At 38.6% G+C, this 14,620-nt stretch overlaps 1 protein-coding gene across 5 annotated transcripts; it reads left to right on the forward strand.

The window, feature by feature from the left end:
* The first annotated feature begins 1,201 nt into the window (after positions 1–1,201).
* Positions 1,202–14,294, forward strand: sona (SON DNA and RNA binding protein a). Of its 5 annotated transcripts, none has more exons than XM_028022984.1 (10): positions 1,202–1,282; positions 4,432–4,527; positions 4,905–5,106; positions 5,984–6,057; positions 6,164–8,020; positions 8,115–8,463; positions 8,676–9,199; positions 9,298–9,776; positions 10,303–10,395; positions 12,430–14,294. In XM_028022984.1, exons 2-9 carry the CDS (start codon positions 4,500–4,502, stop codon positions 10,375–10,377), a joined length of 3,588 nt encoding a protein of 1,195 aa, XP_027878785.1. In that variant the 5' UTR covers positions 1,202–1,282; positions 4,432–4,499; the 3' UTR covers positions 10,378–10,395; positions 12,430–14,294. The 5 variants fall into 5 exon arrangements, with proteins under 5 accessions (XP_027878785.1, XP_027878784.1, XP_027878786.1 ...); XM_028022983.1 differs by having other exon boundaries at positions 1,213–1,379; XM_028022985.1 differs by having other exon boundaries at positions 1,213–1,379; positions 12,492–14,294.
* Positions 14,295–14,620: the final 326 nt, after the last annotated feature.

The raw sequence follows: 14,620 nt of genomic DNA on the forward strand, positions 1-14,620 counted from the left end.
TTTTAGAATTATACAAATCTCTTACAGATCTAGCTACCAGTTATCTATCCTTAATGTTTTTTGCAATAGATAAATATACTTTTATATACTTTTGAAAATCAGTTGTAAGACAATGGCCACTGTACCTTTAGCTTATTACACTGATTAGTAAAAATCTAAGAAAGACTCTTTGATTTTGCAGCAATCTCAGAGCAAGCACATGTCAGCAGTGGAATGGAACAACTCTCTTTGAGATGTAGAATAATTTTAATAAGGAAAGACCGCCAGCAGTGTAAAGAGGACTGACTGGGAGTTTGAGAAGACAGAAGACATGCAAAAAAATACAGAGGCACTGGTCTAAGAGTATTTTATGGGTTGAAGAAAAAGGGTCATGAGTCTAATCACATGGTCAGCTGCACAGAAAAAACTCAGAGGACTGTGCTCACCATTCCTTTCCACTTTGTACACCTCAGACTTCCAGTACAAAACAGATTCCTGCCATCTGCAGAAATATTTTAATGACTGCTGTCATCAGGTGCATGAAGTATTGAACAGCCTTTAAGCTGTCTACAAGAAGGGAGAGAACAGATGTAGGTACTTCAGTATTTGCTGTATATCTTTTAGAAGTTTGTTGTGTAAGGGAAATCTCTTTTGCAATCACTGACTGAGGCAAAAGTGTCAGAACCAGAGAGCTATAAAGGTTGATAAATAAGGCTGGTTCTGTTTTGGGGACTTCTCTGGAACATCTGCAAATTATTGTGCAAAAAAGGATTAATCATAAAATCAAGACAATTACAGACAACTCTGAGCATCCTTCTCAATAAAACAACAGCATCTTCAGTCAGAGGCTTCCTCTGAGTTGTTGTAATACATGAGAGCTTCCTGCCCATGCCCATTAGCAACTCTTTGAGGAAAAAAGGGTCACAACAACATGTAATTTCCCCCTGGTATTATTTAAGTATTCTTAAACTGAATTGTATTGAATTTTTATTTTGATCTTACTCAGGTCCAAGTTTGGATTAAATGACACAGCATACTTGGTCACAAACATTTGCTCGTGTTCCGCTGTCAAGCACAAAAAACACAGTTAACTTGGCAAATAATTGACACTAAATCTTTTGAGAACCACTAAAGGTAGTCCAAGCGGTCCCAATTACAACCTAAAAACAGCGGCTTTTCAGAGTCACTGGTTTACTGTGGTGTTGCCTGGGAAACAGTGACGCAGTCATTCAAACCGCGCACCATGGCATGCTGGGATACCTTTCTCCATCATGGCGGAGCAGAGAGCAAGCTAACGTTAACGGTTAGCATATTCAACAACTGCTTGATTTCGCACAATTCAGCGCAGTACTCGTCTGCCCTTTTCTCTACACGAACCGGAGCCATTTAACGTAAACCGGGTAAATATGCGCTGTACAGTTAAAAACTCTGACAAAGGAATAGCTTTGCTTTGTTGACATCACTTGCAGCTAAATGTTTAGCAGCTACATTAGCTTCAAGGTTTGAGCTGCTAGTGCGTTGTCGGTGTGTGAGGCCGCATCTTCCTGCAACGACGATGTTTGGCTCTTGGGGCTAATAATTTTATAAATGTTTTAAACAGTTTTCAGAACTTTTCAAATATGGCGTATTTTATTCTTACGGATCAGTTTGAGTTGACTAGCCAAAGCCATCGGCTACCATATGTGGATGAATGTTAGTCAGGGCATTGTAGGCCTGACACTGGTCAACGTTATCTAACGTGTTTACTGGATGGCGATGTGCAGAACTCTGTTCAAATTTAGCTCCGCTTTCAACGCAGCTTTTTGGTTGCTGCAAATCAGTACTTAGTCAGGTTTCATCTGATAACATTTTACGTTGTGAATGAATTAACTGAATTAGTCGGATTCATTCATTAAAAATATAAAAAAAGCTTCTTGTGGATTTAATATTATGTCGCCTGTTTGGACATTATTTCATCAAGTACCATCCATTAAGGGCTATTAATATATGGCGTGAATTGTTTTTTGTTTGGTTCTTTAGTACCGTTTTGCAAGCGTAGTTTGACTTCTTGTGATTTGTATGATACGCACTCTACAGCAGATATGTACTACATGCCGCTAATGGTGGTTTATACTCAAGATCATGTTGGTGACTTTTCATCCTTGTTTGTGTGGTGCTGTTATTAGTATTCTTTTTTTAAATAAATGTTTTTAGAGCAATTTAAAAAAAAATCCCACTATATAAAATGTTTAAATTACTTTCTTAACTTTATTTTCAAGAGTTGTTTCACAAAACAAAAACAGCCAAAAATCATGTTAAAACGCATTGAAATAACTTTTAAAGGACTCCAAGATTATGGTAGTTGGTTCAAAAATAAGACAATTACAGTAGTTCAAACATTGAAATTCAAGGACACTTGATGTATGTAAATACTAACATTTCTATTCAAATGTACATTTTGTTAAATAAAAATGACAATAACTGGCAATAATTTACAACGCATATTCTAAATATCTCAGTATGTAGTTCTGTGAATAAGTATTTATTTACCCCCTTAAAGATATCTTCTGTTTTGTATATTTGGTTACACTTAAAGAAAAACTATTTTTAATATCGGGCAAATTTATTATAAGTAGATACTACAAGCAGGGTGTATATGATTTATTTATTAAAAGTTAATCTAAACAGTCTGACCTTGTGTGAGAAAGTAATCACACTCCGTAATAATTATGAATATAATATGATGAACAACCTTTTTCCCCACTGTTAGATTTGAAGAATCAATAAATATCTTAAACACAACCTGTTGGGCAGCAAAAAGTACACTTTTTGCAAGGAGTTCAAGAACTAATGAGAAGTAATCATTAGCATAAGTCTAGAAAGTTTTATAAAGGCATTTCTAAGGCTTTGAGACGCAGTGTGAAATATTATTCTCAAATAGAGAATATAAGAAACAGCGAGAAACCTTCCTAGGAATGGTTGGTCTATCAAAATTAAATCGAGAGGTCATCACCAACCAGCCAAAAATATCTTGATAGTTCTTTTAGACTGGGGAAACATATTCTGTGTTACTGGTGAGACAACAGTGAAACTTTTTGGTAAGTGGAGGACTCACGTAAAACACGACCTTTTAGAAAAAGGACATCTGTCATACCTATATTCAAACATGGTCGTGGTAGTGTGATGGTCTTGAGTTGTTCAAAACACTAGAGTTCTGCAACAAGTCAATGATCCAAAGCAGATCATCTCTGAATTACTCAGTAAAGCACAGACTTAAATACGATTGTGATGCTGTGAGCGAAATAGGTCATTCATGTTGGAAAACTCTAATTTAATTGTGAAACAGTTGTGCAAAGCAGAGTGGACCAAAAATTCTTGAGTAAAAGACTCAAAGCCAGATATCACACACATTTGATGGCAGTCAAAGGGTAGGGTTGTTCCACCCTTATAGGGTAATTACTTTTTCACATTGGGCCAGGTTGACTTGGATAACTTTATTTCTTTAATAAATGAAAGCATCATTTGAAACTGATTAGTTTAATTATTCTGGATGTATTGGTCTGATATTAACATTTGATGACCTGAAACCTTTAAGTGGGGCAGAAAAGCAAAGCAAGGGGGTAAATACTTTTTCCACAGCTCTGTTTTTGTTTTAAGAGTTGCTCTGTTGAGCCAATGTTTGAAATATTTTGGTAGTAATAATTATATTGTACTGTTCTATGGAAGACACTGTACCTCTTCAGAGAATTCGTTTATATCTTTCTTTATAATTTAATTTGTACTAGATCAGTTTTTTGAAAGTGGAAATTGCCGAACCAGTTGGTCATTGTAGTTACTTTATTGTTCTTATTAATCTAGCAAAGCCTGTGTTACTAAGAGAGAGGAATTGCTTGTGAAAAATGGACAAAGCAGCAAAATCAGCATGGAGACGACATGAATGTGCCAGTGTTTGAATCATTCAGGACACCTCTTTGATTATTTTGTTTTTCATTATAGTTAAAAACCAAATAATTGAATGATGTTCAAATATTACTTTGTCAAAGGCATCTGCTTATATTTTGTAGCTACCTTGCTGAGAGATTACCAGTTTTGTCGAATCTAAGGCAGGAGAAATGCTGGCAGATTATGCAGATGTTTTATTTTTCTTACAAACTCTTTGAAAAGGATTTTAAAGTGGAATTCTTTTTTCTTTGTGTTAAAAACCTTCATGCTCAACTTTTTTCCAGGGTTGTTTTAATTTGTTTTTGACTGAGATTCTCTGTGTTGGTGTTTTCAGGGTTTCTAAAACTGTCTGTGGTTTAGCTAATAGGTTGATTTAATTTTTGGCTCATATGTAGGTTTAAATAAATGTTAGCCAACTGACAGACAAGCACTGCTCTGCTTACACCAATGATATGCTTGAGTTAAATGCATAAGTGATATTTAGTTATAATGTATCTTTAGATTTTATTACCTTTGTTTTTTTCCCCACAGCATTTATTGAGAGAGATCCACTCCAGCATCACTAAGAGAGCTCTTTACCACATTTCTGTGCTGCCGTAATGGAAAGTGCAGTGGACGTTCCATCAGGTACATAATGCGTAGCGCTCCAAATCTGTACTTGACCAGTGTTGCCTTCATTTCTTCTAATCTTTTTTTAATTTACGTAGACGTTTTTATATGCTACATTTTATTTTGTCTAAAAATATGTTTTTTAATTACGTCTGGAAAATCTGCTATTAGGCAGATGCCTGTTTGTGTGCTCTTTGATTCAATTCTGTTATAATTTCTTGAAAGGATCATTTGCACTGCCATTTAAGAAACATTGGTTGATTACTGGACATGAACCACTTTGGTCACTGCCAAGACAATCTCGGCATAATCTCCTGATGATTTACCCTGTATTTTGTTGTGGATTTTAAAAAGAGTTGTGTAACTAAAATACTTGTTACTACATATGTGTACAGGTGAGGATGAAGTGCCTGAGAAAGATGACGTGAATGTCAAGGAAGCTACTGAGGCGCCCCACAAGAAAAACAAGAAGCACAGAAAACACAAAAGCAAAAAGAAGAAGAGGAGGAGAAAAGGCGAGAAGGAGAGCAGTTCAGAATCTGGCGCAGAGTCGGATGTAGAGCCTCCACCTCCACCAAGAAGGACCACTAGAGCCAGGTCAGACAAAAATAGATATTTTTTTCCATTAAATATTTTAAATAAAATCTTAACTCTGAAGCAAAGTAATTTATTAAGTCCTGATAAACTGAACCCAAACAACATTTCTTGATTACATTTTGGTAATAAAACACATATATTTAATGTTCACATTGCTGTCCTAGCTTTTAAACATTCATTTTGTTAACTATAACAATTTACTTGTAAGTTTTTGCATTACTGTTGATTCCTGGGGTTTAATTTGTGCTGGAGGACTGGTGCCTGTCCTCAGTAGTCAAAAGAAGAGCCTTAAAAAAACAACAAACAAATCCGATGGTGCCAAATATGGCTACTGTATGGCATCAAGTTAATACATATTCAAGATTAAAATTCTTCCTGTCCCTATTTAAAATGTTTCACAGTTATAGTACCCTGCATTCCACAGTTGACAACGCTTAAACTAAAACAAAGTTTTATATATTTAAGTATGCTGTTGGCAAAAAGACCCCAAATAAGTAAATGATTGCCGAAATGATCTCCAACCAATTACAGAAAATTACCTATACAATGAAGAATAAACCAACAAAATCTCATCATATTTGGGACTCCCTCAAATATAATAGAAATGTCAGTGGACATGTAAACAGTGATCCATTGTGATAACGGATAGAGAATAGAAATGTTTTATAAAAAGGGATACATTTGAGTTTTATTTATTGATCTGATTCCTACTCAGGAACTGGATTATACTATGGGTTCATATTGTAATATTCTCAAAATAAAAATAATGTTTAGAACATTTTTATTTCAACATGAGCAAACATCCTACTTTGCTCATGTCCACAATTATTTAGTGTTTTAGACATGGGAAGTAAATTGGATACATTTTTTGCTCTAGTGCTAGATTGGCAGCAGCAGCTGGAACTGAAAACACAGGACTGAAAGAGGAGAAAAGAAAAGATGCAGTTACAGGTAAATGGAAGTGACACACAACCATAATTTGTGTCTTTTTTCTTAAAGTAATGCAATAAATACCTTTGGTAATATTAACTGTGACTATTTCTTTCCCATTGTGTAGATACAGATGGAGGCTCAAAATCTAAGAAACATAAAAGACAAGCTGCCAAAAAGAAAAAAAAGAAGAGAAAGAAAGATGAAAAGCAAGAAAAAAAATCATCCCGCTCGCCATCTGACAGCAGCTCAGCTTCAGGTTCTGACTCTGAAGGTGAAGGAGGTAAAACAGCTGGCAATGGAAAATATTCTCCAGCTGTTTCGTCTGACCTCAAGGAGCCAACATCCCGACCAGATCCCAAGGACAGCCAAGGGGAGGAGCAAGTTGCTCCCATCTTAATGCAAAAGCCTGAATTGCCTGAAGTGAAGAAGGAAGAAATATCATACATGGAAGTCCCCTCCACTGAAGAGAACCATAGTTGCGCCAATGAAATAGAAAAGGATAAAGAAAAGGATAAGACATCACCCTCTGCTGGCCAAGATGAGATAACACAGACAGACACTGTTGAGGTGAAGATTGAGAGCAATTATGGAGAAGCCAAATTTATGCATGTACAGGAATTACCTGACATTATCCCAAAACAGGAAGGCACTACTCCAAAAGATGACCTAATCCTGAAAGATCAGACCAGTTTAGTACCAGAGGCAAAGGTCAAGGAGCCTGATTCACCCCGGCCGTTGTCTCCTTCTAAGAGCTTAGAAATGAAGAGGTCAGAATTGGCCCCCAGCCGTTCACCGTCACCCTGTCTTATCAAGCAAGAAGCTGAGGTTCATCCAGAAGAATTAACAAAAGAACGATCCAGAACTCCTTCTAGATCAGGCTCCAAGGAAAAGCTGCCTTCATCTCCTCAGAAGAGTCAAAGGCTCTCTCACTCCAAGTCCCGCTCGCCCTCTCCTAAAACCAAGAAAACATCGCTCTCACCATTCCAAAAGTTGAAGAAGAGATCCAGTCGTCGGTCCCGATCCACCTCTCTTTCTGCCACTCCAATGAAGAAGGCGTCAAAATCTCCAAGCAAGTCCAAGTCTCCTAAACGACGGAAGAGTTCTGTGTCTGTTTCCCCAAAGCGACGCAGAAGTTCTCCATCTCCCAAAAGAAAAGTGTCACGATCCCCTAAGCGTGGAGGGCGGCGGTCCCCCTCCCTGTCTCGGTCTCCAAGGAGACGACGACGGTCAAAGTCACGTTCCCGTGGAGGTAAAAGGCGCTCCAGGACCCGGTCGCCAAGGCGAAGTGGTGCAGTTGGTCGACGTTCATTGTCACGTTCCATCACAAAAATCCGTCGCTCTCACTCTAGGTCTAGACGCCCTGTTGGTCGCTCTAGATCAAGATCAGCAGCCAGGCGTGCAGGAGGCAGGCGCTCCAGGAGTCGCTCCTTGTCTCGGCGCAGGAGGACACCACCACCCAGATCCCGCCGCTCACGGTCTCGATCTGCCCGCAGGAGCAGACGAAGTCGTTCAAGATCCATTGTCGTGCTTAAGCGCAGCCGTCGCTCCAGATCCAGGAGTCCTCGCAAACGGTCCAAATCAAGAAGCCCTCCTCCACGACGGCGGTCCAAATCCCGTTCAGCAGTTAGAAGACGTTCTCGATCTCCTGGAAGGAGGAATCGCTCGCCACCAAGGTCCGGAAAACGTTCAAAATCCCGCTCTTTGTCTCGAAGACACCGATCACCTCAGCTGAGCAAAAAGAGGTCAAAATCTCCACGAAGGAGTCGAAGGAGGTCAAAGTCTAAATCTGCCTCTCCAGGTTTAAAAAAATCTAAATCCAGGTCAAGGTCTGAATCTAGTGATGGAAGATCTGAAAGTTCATCTTCAGCAAGATCAGTATCTAACCCACCACTTCAAGAGAAGAAGGCTTCCCCTCCTGCCAAGGAGAAGACACCAGAAGAAAAAATTGTTGAAGAAAATGGCACACCGTGTTTTGAAGCAGGTAAAACTTTTGTTAGGTTATTAACATTATAAATACATTTAAGTGAAATAAATGATCAGATATTGAGGTGATTATGCAATGTGTATGCATCTAGCAGGTGATCTGAAACCATTGCCTACCGCAGCTGACGCTGCACCCCAAAGTGAGAGTCCCTCGGATACGTTGCAGGATCAGCCCACTCAGCTTGCAAACTTGCCTGCTCCCAGTTCAAGATCTGCTTCCCAAGAGCCAGCCAGCGGCCCAGGTGGTTCTGATTCTTCAGAAGGCTCAGATGACGATGAGGAATCTCCAGTCAAAACTGTGTCAAAGAGCAAGAAAAGCTCCTCAGGTTCAGCATCTCCAGAAGTACCAAAGAAGCAGCTTTCCAAGTCACACTCACCTGCTGATCGCCGGAAACGTTCTCGCTCGACATCCAAGCCGGCATCCAGAAGAAAGTTGTCCAGGTTTGTATTATGAGGCTTTTTAAAAGGGGTTTGATGTTGGTTAACTTTGTAAAATTAGGTCTTCAGTTGGTATAAAAATATCCAATACAAGTCAGGCATTGAAATTTGATGAGTCTTCCTTCTTTCTCAAGTTGATTTCTGACTTATAGTCTGCATTGGAAAGCGTCATTGTGTGCAGTTATTAATTCTTCTGAATATTTATCCTTCCTAAGGTCCAAGTCTCCGGTTAGGAAAACAGACTCCGTCTCTCCGTTGCAAAGAAAAAAGCGACGGTCCAAATCTCGGAGTCCTACTCGACGGCGGAGATCACGCTCACGTTCCACCACACGGCGCAAGCGTTCTGGCTCCAAGTCACGCACCAGGAACCGCCGGTCCAAATCCCGCTCTCCAGCTCGCAAGAGGCGATCTCGTACACCGAATGCCCGGGGAAGGAGGAGGTCCAAGTCCCCGGATAGGAATAAGCGATCTAAAAGCCGCTCCACAGGCCGTAAGAAAAGATCCAGATCAGGAGACAGAAACAGGCGATCACGGTCCCGCTCCTCAGATCGCAGACGCAGGTCAAGGTCACGAGGTCGAGGAAGAAGGCCAGCATTCCGCAGTCGTTCATTTGACAGACGAGACAGATGGAAGAGGGAACCAAGTCACTCTCCAGTTGTCATTCTCCGCAAGCAACGCCGCTCAGGGTCCCGATCACGACGCAGTGCTAGCAAAACACCTCCAAGGCTAACTGATCTGGGTAAAACATTTAGTTTGTGAATAAATAAACTGCGTGCACCAACCTTCTTGTTTGCATTACCCCTTCCTCTGTCTCATTTTCACTCCTTTTCTCCTCAGATAAGGACCAGTTGCTTGAAATAGCCAAGGCGAATGCTGCTGCCATGTGTGCCAAGGCAGGGGTTCCTATTCCAGAAAGTCTTCGGCCAAAAGCTATTCTCCAGCTCCCTCTCCCTACCCCGTCCCCGGCCCCAATTTCGTTACCTTTACCGTTACCTCTTCCAATGGGCATGGGAATGCCAAATATGCCCAATATGGGTCCAATGGGCTTATCAAGTATTCCTGGAATGCCCACTATGTCAAACATCACCATGAGTGCTGCTGTGGCAAGTATGACAGCAGCCACCATGACTGCTGCCTTGACCAACATGGGAGCCCTTGCCGCTATGCCACCACTTGCCCCTCTTCCCACCATAACTAATAAACCCCCCCCTAGTCTTGTCCCTCCAACTCCGTCTCTAAACCTGGACCACATTGAGGAAGCAAAGAGGAAAGTCACTCAGCAGGCCAACATACATACCATTAAGGAACTCACAGAGGTAAATGGGCTTAACTGTTTTACAAAATGAATAAACAGCTGTTGCTTCCTCCACTTCCGCACCATTGATTCGTTCATGTTAAATTCTCTCGCTGCTGCTCTATTCCCGTGTTCTACTGCGTGACTGATCGCCTTGAGTTCAAACTTTGCGTCGTAAGCGTGTCTCTTAATAGGAGCCATTTTGGGGTCTTTACACAAAACCCAGCGTGCACCGCGTGCTTCTTCTTCTACGGGGGAAAAGGAAGTCGGCGGCTGCTTACCGTAGTTGCGAGACCTGTTGTGGCTCAATATTGGTCCTTATATAAGGCGCACTCTCAGCTTTTGAGAAAATTGAAGGTTTTTAGGTGTGCCTTATAGTGAGGAAAATACGGTACTTAAAATTACTAATAAATAAATGTTGCATAGAGCAGAAATACCAACTGGGAAAATGTGGAAAAGTTAAGATTAAAATTCGGAATATTTAAATTGTAATTATGTTTGTCTTACTTCAGAACTAACCAATGTTTCTTTTTGATCTGTTTCTATAGAAGTGCAAGATGATTGCAAATAGCAAAGAGGAGATGGCTGTTGCGAAGCCCCATGTGTCGGATGACGAGAGTTAAAACCATCAAGGCCACAAGGTGAAATCTTCAGCTGATTTTTTTTTTTCATTGCTTTAAAAAACAATATTCCATTTAAATTAGTTTGATACAAGTTCAATACCTAAACCCAATAAATTTAGTGAAAATTACTGGTACATCTCAGTAAATTTGAATACTTGTAAAAAGTTATTCATAATTCTATTCAAAAACGTGATGCATATGTTAGAGTAATATAAACAGTGATATAGTTCAAGCATTTATTTCTGCTAATGTTGAAGATTTTCGGTTTTGGCTAATAAATAAACCCCCAGTTGCTCAGAAAATGACCAATGACAAATATATTAATACAACAATGTTGGCCCACCTATGGTATGTGTGTCAATATGCCTTACATGTGGTTTTATGTATTACTGCATCAGCACAGTGTGTCATGAAGAGGATCAGCCTATGGCTTTGCTTCAATATTAACGAAGCCCAAGTTTCTTTCATGGTAGCTTTCATTTTATCTGCATTGTGTTCTTCATATTCTTCTACACACTACCTATATTGGGTCTCTATCGGATTTAAGATGGGTGACTTTTCTTATGAATCAAGAACTTTGATACTTTGGTAAATAAATAAGAAATAAATACCTAAAATTCTTTAAAATCTCTCATATTTATACCAGTATTTACATGTTTATATCTAGATGAAGGTTAACAAGCTTAACAACAAGAAGTCACATCAGTTATTAAAATCTGTCCTGAGTGTTCAGACTACAGTTACCTGCTTTACAATGAATTAAACACCAAGAAATGCTGCAGAGTGGGGGTCAGATCAGCAATGAACAAGTCTGTTGATGTCTGACAGCACAGATATATTCAGTCACTTGAATTACATTATTATTCAGACAAGTTATTTCGGCTACAAACTCCTGGTAAACCCACTTGTGTAGTTTAACAGACAGGATATGATAGCAAAATAAATAAAGTGGAACAAAGCTGCATCACACACAGGTTTTAAACCATAAAACAGCACCACAGTAAAACTGATGGCTCACTTCTGCAATTTTACAAGTCGTGCACATTGAGCTACATAAAAGTGACAGGACATTCCACATACACAGAGTTTGTGCTTTGCATGAGGCATTTTATAATGTAGTGACCTCAGTGGGTTAAGTTGATTCCAAAAGCTGTGAAAAATGGCTTTCACAGCTTATTTTTATTTGCCAATGCAGCATCCTGATATTGTCTGATCCGAAAAAAAAAAAAAAAAAAAAAATCATTTTGAGAGCACTTTCTTTTTTCACTTTAATGGGGAAGATTGCAGCAAAGCAAACTCTTATCTAGAAAATCCTATTTTTACAGTGTACCTTAACCAAACGAATGAAACAGATGTACCCCATGTCCTGGAGATGTCTGTATGGTATTACAATAAATAATTTTGATTATTAAAAATATTCAGCATTTGAATTTATTTATATATATATATATATATATATATATATACACATATACTCACTCATACTCACTGAACCTCTTCACGCATTTATTTATTTTTACAGTCACACTTTAAAGCTTGCTGTCAGCTCATCAGCGGCTCCGCAGCAATGGGGACACTTCTTAATTTAGAATTATTTTCACAAGTCATCACCCGAATAGCTTTCAGTTCTTGTTTTCAACACTTATTTAGGAAAGAGAGAAAAAATTAACAAGTTATCTGTACATATTGGACAATTCTCCTATATAGATTTACCCCTTGGCTTAGTTTTTTTGCCGTTACGCCTTTCCTGTTAGCCAGTCTTCTCTTCTGAATCATTTATCATTTATGATTAGTCAAGCCATTTATCGATAACTCATTAAAACTCCCTGAACCTGTGTTGAATGTATAAAAAGACTTTTAGCAGGTTAACGAGAAATGTCAGCAGTTTTCAGTAAGTTGTTGGATAAAAACTGGTCATAATCTTCATAACCCTTTATTTGCTTCAATTATCCTTCCAAACTTTTTTAAAATTAATTTTACTGACTGATATTCTGTGTTTATCTTTTTTTCTCTGTGGTTAAATATACCTATTTTTGTTTTCTCTGTTTGCAGCCACTTCATTTTAATGACTGAAACAAAATGTAAGATCCCCTAAAGGACCTTCTTTCCCACAGTTCTCTCTGTTAGCCAGATGATCTGACAGAGTGGAGGAGCTCCGTTTGTTGCAGCTATAAAACATAGGAGCGCCAGCAGAGCCAACTGCTCGACACTGCTCCCACGGTTTGTTTGTACAAGAGCTAGAGACTTGCAGACTTTCACCTGTGATGCCACTGAGAGAAGTGGACGCACTGAGGTCCACAGCTGTATGACTGTACAGTGAGTATGTTTGTGTTGATGTCTTTCACCATCATCCCAATGGTGCAGCTTCTCACCTAGGCAAGACCATTAGAAAACCTGAGGAAGAAACAAACCAAACGAACCTGTGGGTCAAACGCTTTTGTATATGTTCTGAACTTCTCCAAAACTGTTTTACCTTTATTTTTCTTTAGGATTGTGTTAAACAGACAACTACTTGTTTTTTTCTATACTCTTTTCAGTTACCTGTAACCCCTGGTTTTATGATCAAATAATGCAGAATAAGTTAAAAGCTAGTTGATCCTCACTTGTGATGTCTTCATACAAATTTGAGTTATAAACGTAAGAGAAAAACAGGATGCAAGATCACATTATTTAGAACATTTTACTATATTAAATATGGAAGAAAAAGCTTAAGTACTGTCCTGGTTGTGTGCAAATTACATCTGTGGTTACAGCGCCAATCTCATCTTTGGTGTGGTATTTTGTCTGGGCGTTGTTGGGCTTCGTCTGTTTCGGAATAAGCTTTGCTCTGGATTAAAATTTTTTATGATCACTTTAGAGGAACAAACTACTTGGTATGCGTCGGGAATTCCTACCATCACCTTGAGTTATACTAGATCTTTGTGACGGCATCATTGCAGTTAGTGCTATAGGACGGTTGAAATAAATGTCATGGATACAAATGTGAAATAAGAGATCAACATTGATGTGATGATTTAAAAACTCCCAAGCCTCAGTAATTTTGTTTTTTAAAAAAAAAATTTTTTATCTAGGGTTATTTTAGCTTCACCTAAGACTGATTCACAATAACATTTTCTTAAATGTGTTTGCAAGCAGTCAAATAGAGCTACTCAAATATTTCACTTTCACTCTAATACATGTTTGTAGCAGTAGTGAATTTTACCTTTATTCGTTTTTTGCTTATTTTTATTTTTTTTAATCTCTGTATGGTCTTCAAAGCAGAAAGCTGAGGGTATCCTGATGTTACTGTGAAATATTTTTGACAATCGGGGTATTGAGATGTTTGTATTAAAGGCACAACAATAGGTGCAAGAAATACAAACACCTTTGTCTTCAGGTGGCCGGTAAAAGACTGATTATAAAGCAGATGCTGATGTGGAAACTTGAGACACCCAACAAGCCCAATCATTCAAACACTTAAGATGTGGAAAAGCTGTTATCTCTGCCTCTATGGTGTGCGCGTTCTTGTTTACCCCATTGAATAATTGAAGAACAAAGTCAAACTTGGTGGTCATAAAAACTGTAAGGGACAAGTGTACTCTGATTAAAATAGGATCTTGTCATAATTCATAATTATCTTCATCGGAGGGGCATGTAATTGTTAATTCCATCCAGCTTTTTCACTCATACCCAGGTTAGGTAAACTACAAAATTATCTCTGAAGAATTGTTTTTGTCAATTTTTGCTCTGTAAAATGTCTTCTTATAACTGTTGAATTGATTTCCTGAGGTAAACTTTAGCTATTTTAATGAGACTAAAACAAGAAAATACATTTTAGGATACTTTTGTTTCTTTGAACAGGATATTGTTGCTTGCTTTGTATATAAATGTGTTGATGATTATTAAAAACCTCAACAAATTAAAACCTTTTCTTTTAAGTGCTGCATTTTACTGAGCATGTTTTAGAAATATTCAAATTAACTGATTAACAGCTGCAATTATTTGAAAACTGATCAGATACATAAGTCTGTGACCTTTCGTATGTTAATGTTCCTAATCCTGCTTAGAGAACGTAGTTGTGTCGATTTATACTACAGGGGGCGCACTTTCTCTGTTTTCCTTGTGTGGTGGTAAATTAAGTAATTCTTTTAGCTTATTTTTTATACCAGCTAAATCAATGAGCAGACTGTGAGCTACAGTCTGCTCAAGGCACAGGCCTTTAAATATTTCCAGAACAGCAGAGACTTGAAAGACAAAGTACCAT

Source organism: Xiphophorus couchianus, chromosome 7 (assembly GCF_001444195.1).
Source record: "Xiphophorus couchianus chromosome 7, X_couchianus-1.0, whole genome shotgun sequence".
NCBI lineage: Eukaryota > Metazoa > Chordata > Actinopteri > Cyprinodontiformes > Poeciliidae > Xiphophorus > Xiphophorus couchianus.